We start from the raw sequence: 18,704 nt of genomic DNA, 5'->3' as shown, positions 1-18,704 counted from the left end.
TATCGATTCAGCTACTCTCATCAAAGACCTCGCCAAGATCTTCTTGGAGTCCAGTGTAGCAGTTTTCTAGCCGCTCGTACTATCACGAAAGCACGGATGTATCTTAACCTTTGCCTTCGATCAACCTCAATTTGAAACATGATGCTTGGTCTAACTGCCAAATAAAAATCTACACAGTGAAACTAGATACTCATAAACAATGTGGACGAAATTAAAGTAAAATATTTTTATGTGAACAAGGCACATAAGAGTAGCGTAATAGTTACGTGCAGATGTGAAAACTGAACATGGTGTGATGAGTCTGTATGTACGGGGAGCGGGCGTGGTAATTATGACGATAAATAATCACTCGCACTCCCGTCACTTAACATAAATGCTTTCTTTCTCGCAACGATACACAATGCGTGTAGCATAGAGCGCGTATTTCAGATAACTGATGTGGCAGGTTCTACGTCCCCACAAATCCCTTATGTTTGAAGACGCGTAATAATAAACGCATATCTCTAAAATTCATGTCAATTCCAATTTAATTACAGCCTCAACTTCTAAAATAAAATTAACTAAAAAACAGTGAGGGATTTTCGATCGACTTACAACTATGATTTTTACGGAGTTGAAAAAGTTCCTATAGCCATATATTTCGGGATATTATATCAAAATATTATATCAAATTTGTAGTCTACCTTTCTTCAGGCGATTCCTCGTCGTTGAAGAGCATATACCCTTTGGTGAAGTCTTCCCCTGTGTGTGTATTTGGCACGGGTATAGTTACAAGCTTCATCTTTCCCAGTACTGGATGGTTTATCTCTTCCTCTGTGTGGATTTCTGCAAATCAAAAAAATTGCGTTAAAAACATTATAAATCTTCACATACCACAGGCAAGTACGCACAGGAAAAAGGAGACCTTGTAAAAGTCTTTCATATACGAGTAAGTACGAATGGAAAATATTCGTCTTCAATAGATTTTTAATCCAATACCCTATCTTCATAAAATTCTCTAAGAAAATAGAATATGGTTCTTATAGCATGGCCCAACTGCAGTACATAGTTTAGAAGAAAGTTTGCAATGGGTATGGGGAAAGTGCTTCCTCTTGCTGCCTCCCACCCCGCGTCCGAAAAATATTTCCCTAATAGTGGAACTCGGTGTTAGCCTTGCTCAGTCGTGTTTCGTTGTTCGCCATTTAATTTCGTCCGCTTTTATTTTATTAGTGTGCTACATTATCAAATTAATTTTTCGTAGCTGTTGTTTAGAGGCACATAAAATTTCCAAAGACATTGGAACTACGAAAGAACACGTTTATCCAACAGTTACCGATAGCGGCCAAACAAATGAAGAATTTGACCATTATGAATCCGGAAGTAAAAGTGTAGGGAAGAATGCTGTATCTTGAGATCAATGTATCTAAGAACGCATGACGTTTTCAGGCCGATGTTTTAACCTATCGACCGAATTTAGGATCATATGAAAAAAGAAGTGCGCTAGAGACCGCCATAAGCAGTTTCCGAAATATTATTCTGTTTTTGTTGTGAGACGTAGGATCTTGTTTTGTGTAGCGTTTGTAAATATTTTCAGATCTACAAATTTAAGTAGTGTCCAGTATGACAGACTTTTATGGTGTGCAAAATTCGATGTAGTATTAAAACCAGTTGTGTGAAGTGTGGAAAGTTAAGCCATACTTCGTCAGTCGGAAACAATCTTGAACCTTGATCAAAAAGTCTTCTACAATAGAAGATGTGATAGTTGCAAATTAACTGCGTTTTTATAATGTGTTATTATTTTTACGTCTCGAAAAATGAAACTTGTGTTGTGATTCTTGAGTTTCTCCCGGCGTATTTGATAATCAAAATATCCACGGGTGTACTGCCGGTCTACAGTGTCCAACGGGCACAATATTTCGGCGATCATACATGTCGCCATCATCAGGTGAACTGACGGACTGAGCTCCTGTGAACGTGCCGGCACGGAGATCCGTACGCTATGGCTGCTCAGAGAGAACTTGGTTCGGTCGCGGCGGCTGCCGATTTAAATACCCTCCGCCCGCGGCGCGCTCCCTCCGCTGTCCGCGCACCGCGCGACGGTCGCGCGGTGGAACAGATTGCGACGGCGTCTGAGATGACGTCGGAGTGATGGCTCTGTCCGCCGTGGTCGTCACAACTATACGTTTTCTCGATTTACTCTTGATTAACCCAATCGCTGGTTCCCAAGCCTTGCTAAGATTATAGCCACAGTCACGGTTTATGAGGTCGCCATTGGTGCGAATTTCGATGGCCTCTCTAACAACGCTGTCCCAGTATCTCGACGTCTGTACCAGAATCATCGTGCGTTCATACTCCATAGCGTGATTTTCAGACAAACAATGTTCAGTGACCGCCGACTTGCTCGGATACATCAGTCGAGTGTGCCTCTGGTGTTCACGGCATCGATCCTCGACGGTGCGCATCGTCTGACCAACATACGACTTGCCACATTGACACGGAATCTGGTACACGCCGGCCTTCCTCGAACCGAGGTCATCTTTGGCTCTCCGCCCAACCACTACAGCACAACCTGTGGAGATGGGTGAAATCACGAGGGAGGAGGTAGGCACTGCGTTTATTTCATATACAGGCGCACTCTCGGGGAAAATCGCCCGCATTTTGAAGAAACACCGGGTCGGAACTGTTTTTTGTCCTCCAAACAAAACTCGTGCGCTGGTGGGGAGCGCCAAAGATGACCTCGGGTTGAGGAAGGCCGGCGTGTACCAGATTCCGTGCCAATGTGGCAAGTCTTATATTGGTCAGACGATGCGTACCGTCGGGAATCGATGCCGTGAACACCAGAGGCACACTCGACTGATGTATCCGAGCAAGTCGGAAAATCACGCTATGGAGTATGAATGCACGAGGATTCTGGTATAGGCGTCGAGATACTAGGACAGCGTTGTTAGAGAGTCCATCGAAATTCGCACCAATGACGACCTCATAAACCGTGACTGTGGCTATAATCTTAACAAGGCTTGGGAACCAGCGATTGGGTTAATCAAGAGTAAATCGAGAAAACGTATAGTTGTGACGATCACGGCGGACAGAGCCATCACTCCGACGTCATCTCAGACGCCGTCGCAATCCGTTCCACCGCGCGACCGTGGCGCGGGGCGCGGACAGTGAAGGGAGCGCGCTGCGGGCGGAGGGTATTTAAATCGGCCGCCGCCGCGACCGAACCCAGTTCCCTCTGAGCATCCATAGCGTACGGATCTCCGTGCCGGCACGTTCACAGGAGCTCAGTCCGTCAGTTCACCTGATGATGGCGACATGTATGATCGCCGAAATATTGTGCCCGTTGGACACTGTAGATCGGCATGGATATTTTGAAACTTGTGTTGGTTTTCAATAGCTTTTATTTCAAAATGTATTTAATTTGTATCTGGTTTTAGATAATACTTCTACTAACTTCGCTTTCACTTAGTGAGTACTGGCGAGTAGCAGCGTAATAATGTAACAGATAGAGTATTAAATATAGTATTGATGAGATTCTCACGATTGCAATACCTTTAAATTTCAATAGAATATTTGTTCCTAGATATACGACCATGTTGTACCAAGGAAAGTTCTTTCACATTCGGAAATTCCTCAGTTTTCCAGAGTAATTTTGTAATTTCAGAAAAAATCTGCTACAGCGAAAACGTGAATGCCATCATTTTAAAACGGGATATGAAAATGCGAAAAATCTGAAATGTGTTCCAAGGTACAACCCCCCCCCCCCCCCTTACTGAAAAGGTCTGGTGATTTAATACATTCACGTCGGCTGCATGTAGTCAAGTCAGTCATATATGTTGATGATAGCGATAATATATTTAGAATTTTGCGTACTATTCTGCTATAGAGAATGTCACAAAGCACACTCGATTCGCTGCCACGTACGTTCTTCTCAGCAGCGGAGAGTAATTTGTTCTTGAATCGAAACATGATGCATGAAACAACTCCTGGCCGAGTGGCGTATCCTGAAAATGTTGGTAATGCATGCAACATGAAACTTGTCAGTTGTACGTGTGTGTATTATTATCATCTCACCATGGTTAGATCTGTAGTGGAAGTCAGCTCTGCTGTTCTTTCAGCCTTACACCACATTTTCTCAAAGACATATTTCTTAAGGCACAGCTTTCAAGTCTTCCACTGCTTTGCTGCGTAATGTAATTCTATGGATGCAGACTGCATAATGCTAAATGTAAGGTCAGTCAGTGAAACAGTTCTTCAAACAGACACTAAAGGAAGTTAAATCGAAAATCTCGTAATATAATTAAGATATAAATGTGTTTAATTGATGGCAAATGTGACTTAATTTTGTTGATTTTCCAAAGTAATTTCCTCAACTGTTGGAGTCGCAGCTCTTCCTGAGTTCTCGAAATGATAATCCTGGTTTTCCCAAAAAGCAAATGGCCCCATTCACTCCAAGTATTTCCTAGTTCTGTTTCACTAATTCAATGTGCTTGCATGTTTCTGTACTGTTCATCTAATGTTCATCTAATAGCAAACCACTTCAACTTTACCAAATGTATGTACACCTAGCCATCCATGTATAGGTATGAGATTCTGAGTTTTCGTACCGAGAAACAGCAGTGTGCAGAACATCAAGTTCCGATTAACCACGATATATACTGTTCTAAGGAGATTTATCTTTCCCAAGAAACAAACATGGCCAACAGAAGAGTTTCCACAATGTTTGACTGCCGCATTACCTATTTCTTGTAATTATCAGAATTAAATGTTCGTACGAAATTTCTGGATTTGTTCTCTGTCCTTAAAATACTGGGGCGGGGAGTTGGTCGAACATTCTCAACAACTTCTAACTTTTCACAGAATGGCCGTGAGTGGAAAGATTCATTAGAAACACTTACCATGACATCAATATTGTAATTACTCATTTTGCGAAGCTGCCGGCTAAGATATGATTCAGTCACATTAAACACGATGCTTTCATCCGTCACGAAACTCACTAATGCACGCAGACTTCAGGGGATCGGAAGAGAAAACGTGCTGAATGCAATCTTCTTATTAAATGCCTCTTATCTATCTGTGTTTCACATGAGCATTTTGTGATATAGCAAACGGCCAAATTGGGGTCGAGATTACCACATCGCCTGGCTTATACATTTCGTGAACCATTACAAGAACGCGTCCATGCAGGTGCACCTTGTACAGCAGGGGAATCAGCTGTCTGTTCAAAGGAAAGAAAATACCAACTGTGACATCGGTACTGTCCAATATTATGATTTAATTATTACGATTAGGGTTATAACGAACATTTGTGATCGAATATTTGTGACTTAACGACTCATATATTTAATAGAGTGTCCAGTGCATGCATTGCATTCGTGGGGTATACGTCCCTGCGCTGGCCACATAATTATGCGCACAATCTGCTGGGATGGGCTGTATGCGGATGGTCCCCAGACACCGAAATATAGTCTGCAAAACTGAATGACAAATAGGCGTGTGATCGTGTTCGCCGTGCCCATTCACTACCCTCGTTCGCTTTGTACACATGTGAAACCTTTTATGATCAATTTAGACAGAGCAGCTCCACTTCGAGAAACTCAATTTACGCTACTCACGAATAACATCGTGAAGTTTCATTGGCAGTACGGGGTAGGGAGACAGAACGGAGTAACCGTGTTTTTTTTCCATATGTATGTCACCATCTCCTGTATATTGTTCGAAATATATCGAGAGGTCGAAGCGAAGTATTTAACAATACGTCGACATCAGCACGTGGTGTATTCTTCCTTTTTCTATATAGATGCGTTTTTCCTGAACATTTCTGCAATATTCAGGTCTTAATATCTCACAAGTAAGCAAACATATGTCTATTGCAATTAAACTAAATCATTACCATAGTTTTGCTTGTACCCTCAACTTCATTTTTACATAATTTATGTGCTAACTACATTCCATCGTGGTCACCGAATGTTACGTAATCAGAAAGTGTGGTCTTGTGGCAGAATGGAGCAGGGACAATTCCTTTACCACATTATTGAACATGCTTCCTTGTGGAATAGCGATATCTCCAGATTGTAGCTTCCAGTTTTTCCGACCGGAGAGCATATTACCAATTCCAAAAGTAGCATAGAAAAACAAATGCTTGTCAAAAAATGTGAGCAAAATAGATAATATGACATTTCTCATTATTAGAAGGAGTTAATTGTTGTTGTTGTTGTGGTCTTCAGTCCTGAGACTGATTTGATGCAGCTCTCCATGCTACTCTATCCGGTGGAAGCTTTTTCATCTCCCAGTACCTACTGCAGCCTACATCCTTCTGAATCTGCTTAGTGTATTCATCTCCTGGTCTCCCTCTACGATTTTTACCCTCCACGCTGCCCTCCAATACTAAATTGGTGATCCCTCGATGTCTCAGAACATGTCCTACCAACCGGTCCTTTCTTCTAATCAAGTTGTGCCACAAGCTCCTCTTCTCCCCAATTCTATTCAATACCTCCTCATTAGATATGTGATCTACCCATCTAATCTTCAGCATTCTTCTGTAGCACCACATTTCGAAAGATTCTATTCGCTTCTTGTCCGAACTAGTTATCGCCCATGTTTCACTTTCATACGTGGCTACACTCCATACAAATACTTTCAGAAACGACTTCCTGACACTTAAATCTATACTCCATGATAACAAATTTCTCTTCTTCAGAAATGCTTTCCTTGCCATTGCCAGTCTACATTTTATATCCTCTCTACTTCGACCATCATCAGTTATTTTGCTCCCCAAATAGCAAAACTCCTTTACTACTTTAAGCGTCTCATTTCCTAATCTAATTCCCTCAGCATCACCCGACTTAATTTGACTACATTCCATTATCCTCGTTTTGCTTTTGTTGATGTTCATCTTATATTCTCCTTTCAAGACACTATCCATTCCGTTCAACTGCTCTTCCAAGTCCTTTGCTGCATGTGACAGAATTACAATGTCATCGGCGAACCTCAAAGTTTTTATTTCTTCTCCATGGATTTTAATACCTACTCCGAACTTTTCTTTTGTTTCCTTTACTGCTTGCTCAATATACAGATTGAATAACATCGGGGAGATGCTAAACCCTGTCTCACTCCCTTCCCAACCACTGCTTCCCTTTCATGTCCCTCGACTCTTTATAACTGCCATCTCGTTTCTGTACAAATTGTAAATAGCCTTTCACTCCCTGTATTTTACCCCTGCCACCTTCAGAATTTGAAAGAGAGTATTCCAGACAACATTGTCAAAAGCTTTCTCTAAGTCTACAAATGCTAGACACGTAGGTTTGCCTTTCCTTAATCTAGCTTCTAAGATAAGTCGTAGGGTCAGTATTGCCTCACGTGTTCCAACATCTCTACGGAATGCAAACTGATCTTCCCCGAGGTCGGCTTCTATCAGTTTTTCCATTCGTCTGTAAAGAATTCGCGTTAGTATTTTGCAGCTGTGACTTGTTAAACTGATAGTTCGGTAATTTTCACATCTGTCAACACCTGCTTTGTTTGGGATTGGAATTATTGGTTCAAATGGCTCTGAGCACTATGGGACTCAACTGCTGAGGTCATTAGTCCCCTAGAACTTAGAACTAGTTAAACCTAACTAACCTAAGGACATCACAAACATCCATGCCCGAGGCGGGATTGGAACCTGCGACCGTAGCGGTCTTGCGGTTCCAGACTGCAGCGCCTTTAACCGCACGGCCACTTCGGCCGGCTTGGAATTATTATATTCTTCTTGAAGTCTGAGGGCATTTCGCCTGTGTCATAAATGTTGCTCACCAGATGGTAGAGTTTTGTCAGGACTGGATCTCCCACGGCTGTCAGTAGTTCTAATGGAATGTTGTCTACTCCGGGGGCCTTGTTTCGACTCAGGTCCTTCAGTGCTCCGTCAAACTCTTATCGCAGTATCGTATCTCCCATTTCATCTTCATCTACATCCTCATCGATTTCCATAATATTGTCCTCAAGTACATCGTCCTTGTATGGACCCTCTATATACTCCTTGCACCTTTCTGCTTTCCCTTCTTAGAACTGGTTTTCCATCTGAGCTCTTGATATTCGTGCAAGTGATTCTCCTTTCTCCAAAGGTCTCTTTAATTTTCCTGTAGACAGTATCTATCTTACCCCTAGTGAGATAAGCCTCAACATCGCTACATTTGTCCTCTAGCCATCCCTGCTTAACCATTTTGCACTTCCTGTCAATCTCATTTTTGAGACGTTTGTATTCCTTTTTGCCTGCTTCATTTACTGCATTTTTATATTTTCTCCTTTCATCAATTAAATTCAGTATTTCTTCTGTTACCCAAGGGTTTCTACTAGCCATCGTCTTTTTACCTATTTGATCCCCAGCTGCCTTCACTATTTCATCCCTCAAAGCTACCCATTCTTCTTCTACTGTATTTCTTTCCCCCATTCCTGTCAATTCTTCCCTTATGCTCTCCCTGAAACTCTGAACAACCTCTGGTTCTTTCAGTTTATCCAGGTCCCATCTCCTCAAATTGCCACCTTTTTGCAGTTTCTTCAATTTTAATCTACAGTTCATAACCAATAGATTGTGGTCAGAGTCCACATCTGCCCCTGGAAGTGTCTTACAATTTAAAACCTGGTTCCTAAATCTCTGTCTTAATAATCTATCTGAAACAGTCTAGTATCTCCAGGGTTCTTCCATGTATACAGCCTTCTTTCATGATTCTTGAACCAAGTGTTAGCTATGATTAAGTTATGCTCTGCGCAAAATTCTACCAGACGGCTTCCTCTTTCATTTCTTAGCCTCAGTCCATATTCACCTACTATGTTCCCTTGTCTCCCTTTAACTAACGCGGATAAAGAAAAAAAAAAAACAGAATAAAACCAAGCTATATAGGTCTAAGTCTGTAAGAAAGCGCCTTGATCTAGTCCAGGAAAATTCTGATACAAGCAAAAACGTATAGCTGCAACTGGATAGAAAATAACTAAGAAGCTCCAAAACATCCTTAAAACCAAAGCAGCTGAATTCGTCCAATGATACTGGCTAGTTAGGGGAAGCCGAAGAATCCCTTTACCATCTTGACTACTCTGAGAGAACTGGATCAGACGTAGCGTGTGTCTCAAGCGGGCTCACACTTCATGTGCAGGGGTCGTCAGCATTGTCGAGGATATCCATGTTGCACTATATATGAAGCATAAACGTTTATAGTAATTTCTGTATGCGAAATATATATTAGGATTTTTACTTGCGACTAATTCTTGTATGTGAAATATTATACATCAGTTTACTTCACAATGGGGAACGGGGAAAATTACTATTTCTCACATTTTTCAACAAAAATCCGAAGTTAGGTATGTAAATATTGATATGGTGTAATGTTCTGAAAATTAATGTTACAATAAAGAGATCTGAACCGATTTAACAGCTTACTATGATTTTCTTGTACCCCAGAATAACTGTTGAACATTAAATAGCCTATTCTGCTACAATGCCCACACAAGAAAGCACTGAGATACAGGGATTTCCTATTTAGCACGTCACATAGAAGTTGAAGGTCAATTCACACTCAACAGCACCTGCCTCTGCGGAGAGGTCGTTGGTAGATGAAATTTTCACAATCAGTATTCGGCCGACAAGGGAAGGAGACGCGGTGGTATAAAGTTACTGATGATCGGTCTTTGCGCTGATGTCCTGACTGTGATCCATCCTTCAGAAGGGACGCTAATCTCGACGGCTCCCTTTGTGCTGTTCGAGAGGAGTAACCTATATTCCATCACCATTCCTTTTATCTATAACAACACAAACCCAACACTACATTGTACAAGCACTGATCGCAGTCATCCACACGACACAGGTACACCCTTGATACTTCATAACAGGTCTGATGAAGGCAACTGCAAACTACCTCCACTAGGACCTTGCATAGAACGGCGATGCAGGATTGCTGAATCTGCTCCTCTACGTTCATTTCCCAAGTGTAACTGTACTTTCACTTCCGACACACAACTGTTACATGACAGTGTCATGACCAGCGCGTAACTCCGGTTGTCTTAACCGCATACTGAGGCAATTCACACACAATCGTGATGCGATATTGCCGTGATCTTGTGTTTCTGTAAACACAAGAGCATTGTTGCATAAATACTTGAACTGCAATGTTAAGAGGATTTTCTTTGCTGATTCAGCTCCACCTGATGTTCCTCCATTGTATTTTGTTTCCTTCCGTGTCTTTTGGCCACTTTGTCCCCTGCTATGGTCTCCATGGCTTTAACTGAAAGAACGTTTTCTGCTTTCATTTCCACCATGGAACATTTTCTGCTTATCTACATTACTCTTTTCCCCGTTTTGGAAAAGATATACGAGGGCCGTTCAGAAAGTAACCTCCGGTTGATTTAAAAAAATACACCAAGTTAAATAAAAATATTTTAATATATACATCTTACAACTACATCTTTGCACTATTTTTCTACATAGTCTCCATAGCGATTGAGGCACTTATCGTATCTCTTCACAAGCTTTGAAATTCCTTCTGCATAAAAATCACCCGCTTGTGCCTGGAGCCAGCCTGTGACCGCATCTTTGAGCTCTTCGTCGTCATCAAACCGCTGTGACCCGAGCCATTTCTTCAAATGCATGAAGAGGTGATAATCACTTGGCGCCAGGTCTGGGCTGTAAGGTGGATGGTTGATAACGTCCCACTTGAAGGACTCAAGAAGGGCCGTTGTTCTGCGAGCAGAGTGAGGACGGGCGTTATCGTGCAAAAAAACGATACCGGAAGTCAGCATACCACGGCGTTTGTTCTGTATAGCCCGTCGTAACTTTTTTATTGTTTCACAGTACACGTCTTGATTAATGGTCGTACCACGTTCCATGAATTCAACCAACAACACCCCTTTGGCATCCCAAAACACCGTTGCCATCAGTTTTCTGGCAGAAAAATCTTGCGAGGCTTTTCTTGGTTTGGTAGGCGAATTTGAATGTGCCCACATCTTTGATTGTTCTTTTGTCTCAGGGTTCACGTACTTAATCCAGGTTTCGTCACCGGTCACGATTCTGTTTAACAATGGTTCTCCTTCGTCCTCATAACGTGACAGAAAGTCTAATGCAGAGGCCATTCTTTGAGTTTTGTGGTGGTCGGTAAGAATTTTGGGCACCCATCGTGCACAGAACTTACGGTAACCCAATCTTGCTGTCACTATCTCGTACAAGAGAGTCTTAGAAATCTGTGGAAAACCAGTAGACAACTCCGACATTGAGAAACGTCGATTTTCACGAACTTTTGCATCAACTGTCTGAACGAGTTCGTCAGTCACCAATGATGGTCTACCACTCCTCTCTTCATCATGAACGTTTTCTCGTCCACTTTTAAATAAATGTACCCATTCACGGACAACTCCTTCACTCATAACTCTTGGTCCGTACACGGCACAAAGCTCACGATGAATAGCTGCTGCAGAATATCCTTTGGCTGTAAAAAACCTTATGACAGCACGCACTTCACATTTGGCGGGGTTTTCTATTGCAGCACACATTTCAAACTGCCACAAAAACTAAACTAGCGCAGGTACGACGTTCACTCGACCACGGCTTGATGCCGACTGACCTGTTAAGTGCGTGAACGCACAGATGGCGTCGCTACTCCCCCCACAACCCGCACTGTGACCAATCGGAGGTTACTTTCTGAACCGCCCTCGTATATGTTTGAAGGATTTCTTTGGCTTTTCAGAGAGATCAAAATCATTATATTTGATATATGCATCACCAGGTTCAAAGACCTTATGATCTATTGTGTCAATATGCCGATTTGCCTGAAGATGTACAAGCTGTATTTCAAAATATGGCATTGCAGTGTATATTACTGTAAATACTCTTAAGGGTTACACATTAGGCTATTCCTGCACTTACAAAATACAGACCTAAACTTTCGTTAAATATAGCAGCAATTCTCTTTCTGTCCACCGTTTCATTTATACTAGTTGTATTTTAAATGCAGTCCAGGCATTGGCTTAGAGTTTAAACTTTTTTATTATCACAGTGTGTGGCACTACTCAGGAAATCATTTGTACTTCTTTTACTCAGAAGAGGGCCACACTTTAGCTTTCCAAATGTGCATTTAGATAATTTTCTTGTGAAATGTCACTTGTAGCATTTGTAGTCTCAGCCCCTCAATTAAGTCCTGTGAAATGATAATTCTTAAAGAAAAATCTCCCATTTAACTCTGTCAATACCAAGGCATTTTTCATAAAGTGGCGTGGGAAGGAGAGGGGACGACTTTGTGCCCAACCCAAAAAATTAAAAGAAAACGAAATTCGTTAACTGTTGTTCAATTATATTAACAACATACTTTTTAAAGAAGTTCTGATGTGTAATCACGGTTCAGAACCTGAAAACACACTCTTAGCAATATCAATGCTTTTTTCAGTAATGTGTACTACCGACTTTATGACCACCACGAAGAAAGTGAAGATGCAAATTTCGTTCATTGTTGTTAACTTTTATTCTCAACATAAATTTTAAAGAGATATTGATGAGTAAGTAAGGCCCTGAACCTGGAGTTCCTGAATATGATCTTCGCTGGAGAAAGTGACATTTACTACTGAGACTTAAATTTTTAAGTTAAATTGAACTGAAAAATTAAAAACATTTATTGAATCTGGTACAAGAATTCATTAAAAACAATAAATCCTTCCACAAAATTTTGAAATATAGAGAAACTGGCTAGATCACAATACTTTCAAAAGGTGGGTATAAAGTATTGCCTGCTCCTCCACCCCCCCAGTCACCCCAGTATCACGAGGGATAATACCCATTTAGCTTTTCTGTGAGATTGCTTCCGTTGACAGTCTCGCAGTGCAGTGATCAGATGCTTCCCTTACCAGTTACAAATGGTTCTGAAGAGTTAGCTACTTGTCATACAAAAGGGTGTGACATCAAGTGCATCAAATGTAAAGTGTTCAACAAATGCAATTTGCTATGTGAATTCTTATAATTATACGTCATTAATCAATAATTTTGAACCGTTATAACAACTATGATGAGTAATGAGATGGAAGTAATCTCAACATAGGTGAGCGTTTAGGCTGCCAAGATCTGAGACATTCAAATTTTTTATAAGAACTGTTTCCTAAAAGAATGCAGGGCGAAAAATCATGCAGAATTAAAAACTTGTTTTTAAATTTTATACAAGACTAAAACATTTACTAAATAAGAGTTTCATACATGTGTCTAAACTTGCTAATTTATACAAAATAATTTTCTTATGTGATGGTGGCAGGCAAAATGTGAACGACGCAATGCTTCAAAATTTTATCAAAGTCATTTTATGCGGATCACGTGGCAGAGTAGTGTTATCATCCGTCCAGAAAAATGATGGAATGTCCAGTTTTTTTCGTCCTTTGGTTGTGTGCGGCAGGCATTTAAATTCAGTATAATATCTGGCATTTTACTCTATATGAATTTAACTTTTAAAATATTTTGGTTGATATATTAATTTTCTTTAATGTCTCCCCTGTTACGAAGGTAGGCTTCTGACTATTTTAACAATGGCATGCAGGGCGATTCATGAAGATATGCAAATATTTTAATATGATATTCTACAAGTAAACGTAAAGAAAAAAGTTCATATAAACATGGGTCCACAAATGTTTAGTTACAACTAATAAAAGACTTTGCTTGAAATTTAGCAACTTCGCTAATATGACACCATCGCTAAACTGTACGAGGTTAAAGTGAAGCGCGATTTCCATTTATTTGTTTGCTATTGGTCTGGTGAATCTAATAGAACACGTCCCAGACATGTATGGTTCAAATGGCTCTGAGCACTATGGGACTTAACTTCTGAGGTCACCAGTCCCCTAGAACTTAGAACTACTTAAACCTAACTAACCTAAGGACATCACACATACTTACGCCCGAGGCAGGATTCGAACTTGCGACCGTAGCAGTCGCGCGGTTCCAGACTGTAGCGCCTAGAACCGCTCGGCCACCCCGGCCGGCCAGACATGTATCTGCAGTAGTTTCCCAGAACATCAAAAGAAGTAAGTAAATTTGTTTACTTTCCACTAAGAATGCAGAACCGTTTATATTATAGTTGGCAACCGTTAGTTAGCTGTTTCAGTCGTTTCCTAACCTTGAATCGAGCTAGTTTTCTGTATTGTTCGGAGAAAGACCATAATAACAACGGTGTATTTAAGTAAAACCACATAGTAACTGTTGTTGTTTCTAGGTTATTTATGAAATAGGGATGCCTTTCAAATTTACGACAGAGGAATATGCCGATATGGTGTTTGCATATGGCAAATGTGATGGTAATGCTACGGTTGGAGTTAACGAATATCGCGTATGTTATCTAACTCGGACGATTCCGAATTTACGAACCATTAGTGAAGTATTTCGAATGTTGCGGGAGACAGGTTCTCTACCTAGCATCATAATCAGTACGAGCGCTCGATACGTGAAGACGATGATGATGATGATGGTATTATGGATGCTGTCCAACGTAGCCCGGGTATGAGTAAGCGACATATCTCTGAACGATTTGGCATTTCATATAAACGACATATTTCTGAACGATTTGATATTTCACAATCTGAGGTATAGCGTACATTGAAGTACAATAATCTGTATCCTTACCATAAAAAAAAGTGCATCATTTACATCCGAGAGATCCTGCCATTCGCTTGGAGTTGCGCAACTGGTTAATTACTAATCGGCAGTCACACAAATGCATTCTATTTACTGATGAGGCACAGTTTATTCGAGATGGTATAAACAATTTACATAACGAGCACGTATGGTCTGACGCAAACCCACATGCAACAGTGCAACGCAATACTCAGCAGCGATTTAGCATAAATGTGTGGTGTAGTATAATCAACATGCACTTTATTGGACCATTCATTTCCCCAGGACATCTAACTGGCGAGACGTACTTACAATTCCTTCAAGAGGAAATGCCCCGCTTGCTCGAAGATGTTCCACTTGCCACGCGGTTGCAAATATATTTTCAACATTACGGCGCTCCGCCACAGTTCACCAACATAGTTGCTACACATTTGAATGAACATTTTCCCCAGAAATGGACTGGTCATGGTGCTACACGTCTGTGGAAATCCAGATTGTCCGATTTAACACCAATGGATTTTTGTGTATGGGAATGGATGAAAGACATAAATTATGAGGGCGAAGTCAATACACGTGAGGCATTACTTGCTCGCATTATGAGTGCAATAGACGAAATTAAGATCAACCCTGTAAAACTGAAACGAACACCAAAATCTGTTCATACACGTGCAGCTAAATGCATTGAACTCGATGGAGATATTTTTGGACATATAGTGAATGTATTATGAAATTGTATGTACACTGTACAACTTCCTTAATACTCAGTTTTGTTTTTTCTGGTTTAATACGAATTCACGGGTGCTATGGTATTAATAAAAACAGATTATCCGACATATTCATACAGTTTCAGTTAACTTTATTACCAACATTTTCGAAAATTAAATTCTCTACAACTTCTGTTGAAAGCTTTGTGCGATTGTCAAGAATTTAGAAAATAAATTGGGCTAAGTAGTTAATAAATTAAACATTGTAAGAAATTACTTCTTTGCTTCACTGGATGTTCTGGAAAACTACTGGAGATACATGTCTGGGACATGTTTTATTAGATTCATCAAATCAATAACAACAAAATAAATGGAAATCACACTTTACTTTAACTTTAATGGCTTCATATCAGCGAAATTGCTAAATTTTAGGAAAAATCGTTTATTAGCCGTAGCTCAGTAACTAAACATTTGCGGATCTATGTTTATATGAACATTTTTTTTTTTATTTTTACTATTTGCATATCTTCTGAATCACCCAGTATAATTTCAATTTCAAATGAAGATGTTATTACAGTGGAACGTCGTTTGCCCAGCTCGTATTAATCCGAATTTTCGGTTCGTCCGGATTGTTTACTTAAGTACAATAACCTAACTGCATTTGATACTTCGGAAATAATAGGCGCAGCAGTCATCAACAGCATTCATTAAATTTAATTTTACCCAACTGTCATACATGGATTGTGGCACGGTGTTAGGTAACATGATAACACTGAGTTGTGCAGAACTGTAACGCCCCGCTTGTGTCAAATGAAAAATGACATAAAAGTCATTGAACGTGGTAGTACCCATGGGTAAAAAGTTAGACGCGCAGTATGGAATGAGTAATGAACAATTCTTGAAAAAATATTGTGGGTAATTTTAGTGTTGGAACTACAACGGTGTCAAATTGGAAGAATAATGTGAAGCGAACATGATTTTTGTGTCAAAAGGATGATTTCTTATGACGGAATGATTCCAGTCTGTACAATTGCAGACGTCGACAGTGATAATGGATTAACTGACTAAGTTGAGGCCCATTATGAAGGCCTTATCGTATATACAGAGACAACGACGTAACTGGACAAAAAATGGTTTATTTGGAACACCAAGAGGAAGCAACTTCGACGGAACTTATGCTGGTGAAATGCCTCTGAGAACGTATCGTACATAAACGACTTACGAGCTGACTCAGAAGAAACTACTGATTATTTCAGTGCATAAAATTCACTGTTTTTTTTCAATATCTTAAAATTTATGTTTAAATTTGCATATTTAAGTGAAAATAAATTTAACCTGTGCGTTTACGGGATTTAACCTATGCTCTTACAATTTTTTTCCGAATTTATCTAGAATTTCGATAATCTGGATGGATGGCCTGCGCTTCCACCCATTGTGGATAAATGAGATTCCACTTCAGAGTAAAAGCTCCTTGAAGTGTGAAAGGAACGTTTTCAAGTGGTATGGTATTAACATGAAAGATGTGGTTCACTTCTGGACAATATGCGTAAGTTCATAGTGTGAGCAGGAAGAAAAATGTTATTGTCATGTTTCCTTCGATCGGCTATTATTTTCTGAAAGTGACATCCTTTTTTTTCAGCAAAACTGCAGTTAACATGTTAGCAGTGGCCACTGACTATATGCATATTTATTGAAATTTTTGGATGCCTACAAATACCAACTGTAGTAAACTGAAATATCTTCAGAACCGCTGGGCATTGTTTTCGATAGTGGAAAGAAGAGTATGTAAAATTTTCAGATAAACTATGGCAAAAATATTCTTCTTTCAAAGAAGAGTTTTACGGAAGTAAGACGAAATTCAAAAGTGTCCGAGTACTGGAAACAAAGAGAAAATTTGAATGGAAATGGGTCGAACTTCATTGAATGTCGTTTGTAGCTTAAAAAGTTCATCAGTTTAGAAGAAAATTCAGTCTCTAGAGGCGCCTATTTTCGTGAAAATGTGCAAACTTGCTTTGCTCAGCTGATCTGTTCTTCTTTCAAAGAAGAGTTTTACGGAAGTAAGACGAAATTCAAAAGTGTCCGAGTACTGGAAACAAAGAGAAAATTTGAATGGAAATGGGTCGAACTTCATTGAATGTCGTTTGTAGCTTAAAAAGTTCATCAGTTTAGAAGAAAATTCAGTCTCTAGAGGCGCCTATTTTCGTGAAAATGTGCAAACTTGCTTTGCTCAGCTGATCTGAACGAATGGTTGAAGCACCTGAAATCGGTGAAATAAGGAGACGTAAGAAACTTTCAGTTTGAAGAATTCTAATTCTGCACACAATAGCTGTAAAAGAAGGGTATTGGTATTGATGGTTCTGAAATGTTTGAGCAATTCTGTAATTTATAGCGTTACGTCAATTCAGGTAATTGGTGGCACAGAAACAGATTTACTTAAGATTTTAAAATTGATGTTAATTCTTCGGCTGCTAAAGAAGCTGAACCTTTCTCGCAGTTACTGAAAATTTTTACAGCTCTGCTTTTCCAATCCAGGACACAATGCCTTTATAACATCTTAGTAAACTAAAAAAGGAAAACCGCCTTTTGCCACGGACAGTTGAGGGGATTGCAATGGTGAAATACCGTTTCAGGGATATGTCTTGTGAATAGTTTTACTGTTACATGCTCCAATAAATAAGCTTATCATTTTGTACCAAAGTAGGTGCCATTGATAAACATAAACGTAACATCACTCCAGTCGGAACTTATATGTTCTTGATTAAAACCAAGCACGTAATTTTTTCTTGTAAGCTAACATGAAATAATTATTTTAATACTTATCTATTTTTAAAATAATCCTACTTCTCAGTAATAAATGTCTTATTTTAATAGCTTTCCATCTGGCACCCCAACGCACTGGGCAATTTCCTCGGCTACTTTGATACAAGTTCCCTGATAGTCGTTTCGTCCATTGCTACCAACCGTACGCGATTCCCCGTATGTTAACTGGAACCACGATGCTCGAAAACGGGACCCGAACAATTCACACAAGTATGCAAATGTACTTCGGCCCCACATTAAAGTTGCACTTCCTGGTTAGCATTTCAATCGAGTGACCAATTTTAGTCACATGAAGAAATGCGCAAAAGAGACTATCATAAGCAGTTTCTCCAGTTTTTGTTGTTGTGACACATGAGGTTATGTTTCAGCGTTCATAAATATTACGAGTTCTACATATTTAAGCGCTGTATAACCAACTGCCTGGAGTATATTGTTAATTCTTCAGATACGGGTTTTATGGTGAGCAAAATTCTGTATGTTTTTAAAATCATGCGAGTTCATCCTCAGTTTAAAAGTACAGCACATAATCCGAAATGTTTATTACTGCACTTAAGCCATACTTTGTCAGTCGTCTGCCATCTTGAAAAGGAAGAAGGTCT

The 18,704-nt window shown here is 39.9% G+C and overlaps 1 protein-coding gene across 1 annotated transcript in view; it reads right to left on the bottom strand.

Annotated features, from left to right (window-relative positions):
- Positions 1–18,704, bottom strand: part of LOC124614040 — a 422,676-nt gene that overhangs the window by 91,668 nt on the left and 312,304 nt on the right. The window contains exon 3 of the mRNA XM_047142870.1: positions 684–825. Coding sequence (XP_046998826.1) covers positions 684–825 — 142 coding nt within the window. The remainder of the gene's footprint in view (positions 1–683; positions 826–18,704) is intronic.

Source organism: Schistocerca americana, chromosome 4 (assembly GCF_021461395.2).
Source record: "Schistocerca americana isolate TAMUIC-IGC-003095 chromosome 4, iqSchAmer2.1, whole genome shotgun sequence".
NCBI classification, from domain to species: domain Eukaryota; kingdom Metazoa; phylum Arthropoda; class Insecta; order Orthoptera; family Acrididae; genus Schistocerca; species Schistocerca americana.
Note: the sequence above shows the minus strand (reverse complement) of the source record. Positions and strands in the feature narration are given on the sequence as shown.